The 5,775-nt window shown below is 33.7% G+C and overlaps 1 protein-coding gene across 1 annotated transcript; it reads left to right on the forward strand.

Moving 5' to 3' along the window:
- LOC134740582 (tRNA-dihydrouridine(20) synthase [NAD(P)+]-like) lies at positions 1–3,553 on the forward strand. Its single transcript, XM_063673104.1, has 6 exons — positions 1–239; positions 454–592; positions 1,040–1,372; positions 2,163–2,450; positions 2,794–2,950; positions 3,264–3,553. Exons 1-6 carry the CDS (start codon positions 86–88, stop codon positions 3,540–3,542), a joined length of 1,350 nt encoding a protein of 449 aa, XP_063529174.1. The 5' UTR covers positions 1–85; the 3' UTR covers positions 3,543–3,553.
- Positions 3,554–5,775: the final 2,222 nt, after the last annotated feature.

The following is a 5,775-nucleotide window of genomic DNA, read 5'->3' on the forward strand; positions in this document are numbered from 1 at the left end:
ATGTATAGTACTAAACCGACTAAACACTAAATAGAGGTTATGTGTTGTTATTTTTAATTAATTAATGTAAATAATTGTTTATGTAATGTTATCTTATGAAAATAAATTAGTTCTTGCACCTATGGTACGCATAGGCACTTTACCTATGAGATTATTAGCTCTTCGGTATGGTGCTGATATAGTATACACAGAAGAACTAATAGATTGGAAGTTTTTACGTTCAAAGCGCAGAATTAATGGTAAGCACATGTTTTTTCTTAATAAAAATGGGTTATAAGTAGAATAATACCTATTATCAGAAACTTTCCCACCAACTCTTTATTTTAGCGTTTAATATAATTCTAATACTATGGAGAATAGACTTACTGGTACTTAGTTTACATTATTGTTTTATTTAGTAACTTATAAATCAAATAATAATAATTTATTCATGTTCCAACTTGATTGTTTCAGGTATACTTAACACTATAGACTATGTTGACCAGACAGATGGCACAATTGTTTTCCGGACATGCGCTGAGGAAAAAGACAGGGTTGTTTTACAACTAGGCACTTGTGATTCAGAGCGGGCACTGAAAGTTGCGAAATTAGTGTGAGTTTTTATTTACTTTATTCTTGAGTAAACAAAACTATAAAAAAGAAACAAATTGTATTATTAAACTTGCTCCTATCCTATTTGTTTGATCAATACATGATAACAACTAATCATACTAAAATAAAAATAGCAAATTGACTAATCAAATGTTAAATTTGCTATTTTCTTTTTCGGCCTATGCCCTTACCAAAAATTTTCTACTGTATGAATAACCTGTAGGCCGAGCACATGATTGACTCGACAGTATCTCGCCGCGAGATAGACTACCCGTCTTTTAGTAACTGTATGAATTAAAGGGGGACGGGTAGTCTATGTCGCGGCGAGATACTCTCGCGCCAATCATGTATCCGGCTGGTATTGTAAATTACAGTTATATTTTCTGGCATATAAAAAGTTAATTTGTTTTACTTTGACATTTAAACATTATTATTTATATAATTTCAGGGAAAATGATGTGGCTGCAATAGATATCAATATGGGTTGTCCTAAAGAGTTTTCCATTAAAGGTGGAATGGGGGTAGCCCTGATGGGTCAACCCGACAAAGCATGGAAAATACTAAATACACTAGTCACTAATCTATCAATACCAGTTAGCTGCAAAATAAGGATACTGAAGACCTCTGAAGAAACATTGGAACTGGTGAATAAATTAGTTAGTGCAGGCATTAAGGGTATAGGGATCCACGGCAGGACAAAAGAGGAGAGACCACAACATGCTGTACATACAGATGTAATCCGTTATGTTGCAGAGAGGGTATCTATACCAGTCATTGCAAAGTAAGTCTTGCCAGCATTATTTATGCATTATCATATTTAACAGTGTTATCCATACTTTTCATATATATTTGGTTTATAGGATAAATTTACAAATTATAACATTTAAAACTTTCGCGTTTTGAACACATATCAAATCACATTTACAAATCTGGTCTAATGAATAATTAATTGGTTTAATAATTCACCAACACATTTTATTTTTCACTTTTAAGGTATTCACATCAAATAAACTTCCACTGTCCTTCACATATAATCTATCAAAGTCCGATGCAATTTGGTAGATAAATTGTTCGATCAATATCTACTGTTTATTGTCCCGCGTATAAAGTTTAGTCACTGTTCATAAGGGCACTGAATTCTTTGTGTAATTTATTGACGTACTGGCTGACGCGGCACGCCACCAGTGCAGCACAAAGCCGCACTGGCAGGATCGCCATGTGATGTGGCACGTTAATTAAGACAACTAATTGGTTATAAGTGTGTCTTTATTCTGGATAATGTTCCTAAGTGCTAGCGTTTATATAATACGAGGCTACGTAAGTGTGCGTGGCTTGGTACACACTACACCTGTTTCGAAACGTCGGTAAATACAGGTAACAAAATAAATTCGCGTTAGACCTGATTGTAAATGTGATATAATAAATTTACAAATTATCTTGGTAGTTAATATCAATTGAAACTCGGGCCCATACAAAAACAACTGTTTGTTAGATACCTACATGCAGTTAATGTCTTTACTTCCATAGTATTTTAGAGGCAAACACATAATTATATTGTTTTAATTTTTTAGTGGTGGTTCAAAAGAAATAGAAAAACACAGTGACATATATAAGTTCAAAGAACTGACTGGATGCAACAGTGTCATGCTGGCCAGGGCAGCAGAGTGGAACTGCTCCATCTTTAGGAAAGAAGGTTTATTACCGATGGACACAGTCATCAAGGAGTACCTGAAACTTGCTGTTGATTATGATAACTCACCGTCAAATACTAAATACAATGTACAAAATATTCTAAGAGAGTTGCAAGAGACACCGAGAGGAAGGCAGTTTTTAGAGTGCCAAACACTTGAACAAATATGGTTGGTATTACAGCAAATAATTTAATGTTACATTTGTTAATTTAGCATTCATATAACATGGTCACATTTATAGATTACATAAATAAATCATCCCTTTCTGGCCATTATGAGATAGTGAAAATTTTGTTTGTAAATGTTAACACAGGGATTCCCAAGCCCTGGGGCGCCGTGGACAGTGGAGAGGGGTGTCGTGAGGCGGTCCTCCTCACCATGTTGCCTATCTATTTCGAAAGGCCTAGCTAGGTTAGGGCGCCGCTGCCGAAATTTTGAACTTGCAAGTGCGCCGCGGACTGAAAATGATTGGGAACCCCTGTGTTAACTTATTATACATTCGTGTTAACAGTGACATTTGGGATTTGGGACAATACTGCCAGGAGAAACAGTCTCAATATCAGAAAATGGGGATACAGGGGAGATGGCAAGTGACAACTGAAGATTTGGAACCACCTCATAAGAAACAAAAAGTGATAGATGACCTTGATGGAGTGCAACAAATGAAGGTAAGATGTTCCCCTATGCTAAAATATTATCAATAATATCTTTACATGCATGTAAGATCTAGAAGGTTAATTACTAGGCATGCACACCATAAATAATAACTATATGGTGCAAATTTTAAACCTGAAATTTTTGCCTGATAGTATCTGACTGCCTTATACTTAGTTGACATCTTTTCCACTGGACTATATAAGAGAATTGTAAGAAAGCGATAATAGATTGAGATAATTTAAGAGTAATTAACTGCCATTGCATTACATGCTTTCCTTTTAACCACTCCAGTCCCAGTTTACCTACATTTTCTTTATTTTCCAGGTATGTTTTATACGAGGCAATTTTGATGATTTAAACTTGCCAAAAGCAAGATTACATGCTTGGGCAGGGAAAAATAGACATGACTTGCCAGTTTATGATACAAAGCAGGTAACTAAATTGTTCCGGACCATAATTACATTTAATGGAAAAAAATATACTTCATCATTTTGGGAAAAAAATAAAAAGTTTGCAGAGCAGGGTGCAGCTTTAGTTTGCTTGTTCTATCTGGGTTTGGTAACAGAAGATGAATTGTTACAACTTGGTAGTATAATTAAATAATTAGAAATAAATAAAAATTGTTTTATTAAATATATGGTGGGCCATTGATAAATGCATTTTAACGAAAGACGTCAATACGAAAAGAGAATTTATCACTGGCTCACCCTATAGTTCTAAATATAACAAAGAAACAAATTATGTTTTAATGTTCTGTATACTTTCCACTAATTTTTGGTTTAGTTCTTGTAACTTCAATTTCAGCTCACTGCGTTTAGTTGTGTCATTCTGTAAATTCTCGAAACTCTGGAAACATTTATAAGCTTTGCTCAGAATTTCGTCTTCAGCGTCCAGTTTTAAATCATAAACTTTATCATCTGCATTAGCTATGTCTTCCAATATGTTTTGAGTAGTAGGCAAGTTTGGTATCGTATATTTCTTCGCATCCATTTTCAAGCAAAGTGATTAATCCTTTATATCGATATATGCACGTAGTGTACCAAATTTCAGTAATCCTATTCGGATAAAATGGGATAAATTTCATAAATTGCTCGCCTTGCTTTAATGCCTGTCACAAGTGTCACAGTGTCACTGTCACTTTGACAACTAATTGACATAGACAATTTTTTTTTTTTGAAAAACTAAAGTATTCAGTGTTCTTTTATGTTGGCTGTAATGTCTTTTAGACCCCCATTCTTCCCTCAATTTTGCATCTGTAGGCCTTATTTGTTCGTATTTATAATTTTTCACTAGATGGCGCTGCAAGGTTAAATAACGTTAATATTTCATTGCATCATAGATGGCTCTGTTAATCCATAGAGAAATAAGTAAGCATAGAGTGCTCACTCCATACATCAGTTTTCTAACCAAAACGCTTATTATTTTCGTAGACTTCGTAGTCGACCTCTAGCGTCAAGTAGCGGATTTATCAGTACTGCTACTTGACAATAGATGTCGGTACTGATAAATCCGCTACTTGATGCTAGATGTCAACAGAACTACGAAAATAATAAGCGTTTTGGTAAGAAAACTGATGTATGGATGGAGTGAGCACTATGCTTACTTATTTCTTTATGGTAAATCTAAAATGATAGTACATTAACATAAAAATTTATTTTTAATACAGTTGCTCAAAAAGTGCTACTTTTCGTGGCTGTTTAGCGTGCGGAAAGTTGGTTTTCGCGAACTAGTGCTCTTTACTTTTCCAATTTTTTTTAATTTTTACTTGTTCCAATTCATGACTACTTATTGATGAGTGTTAATATTGAGTTTCCTTTAAACGTCGTAATCATCATAAAGACCTACTGTTAATGTAAGAATACGAAAAATATGCATATTTCATATTTTATTACTCTTCATCATTATAAGTATTATAACACGTTTACTTTTTAATGTTGAAAAACCGTTCTTAATAAGTTGTCTGAATGGAACGGAACGCCTGTCAAAGAAGAGGCGTATTTTCTTACTGCAAGAATGTTTTAAGTTTCCAAAGGCAACATTCGATATTGTTTTTATAAATATACGATACACAAATAATCATAAATAACGATATTTAGGTAATAATAGTACAATGTTTTAATATTTACAATTGTTTCTGTCTATAAAACAGAAACAATTGTAAAACATGCATTTGAAAAAAAAACTTTCATTGAAGTGGGTTCAATAATAATAAAAAAATCTATTCTAGTCGAATAAAAGCTAGAAAAACACTTCTTCATAATGTCAATGTCAATGATATATCACAGAATTAATAATATAAAAGTTTCGAATTCCATTCCTTACTTGTTGCTTTTCTTATTTTTTCGCAACTGTATTAAAAATCGTCGTTCGATACACGTGCGGAAATGTCATTCTGTAAGTAATGACATACTTTCCGCACTAGCATCGAAATGTACTATTAAGGCTGAGCCTAGAGATTTTCTGGTAAAAATACGCAGAAATATGACATAATATACAGTGTGGAATTTTAAAACATTAGTGAGCTAACACTTAAAGGAAACATTCTTTTATTAAAAAAAAAACAAAACTGCATTCAGTTTTTTTTTTTAAATTCGCTTGTCTCGCCCGGGAATCGAACGGACTAAAAATTCCAAAAAATTAACATGTTGTGCTCTCTGTTCCGGAAATCTTTTTTTCAGATCGCGATTTTTGCTAATTGCAATTTTTACCATTTACACTAGGTAACAAAAAAATTACTTCTTTTTGTAAATCAGTATCGTACAATAAAATAAGTCTACTCTGGCGCTCGTCGGTCGCTCCCGCAGCACGCTCGCTTCGCTAGCTCGGCTTCGCGCAC

The sequence above is a fragment of the Cydia strobilella genome, chromosome 4 (genome assembly GCF_947568885.1).
Source record: "Cydia strobilella chromosome 4, ilCydStro3.1, whole genome shotgun sequence".
Lineage (NCBI taxonomy): Eukaryota > Metazoa > Arthropoda > Insecta > Lepidoptera > Tortricidae > Cydia > Cydia strobilella.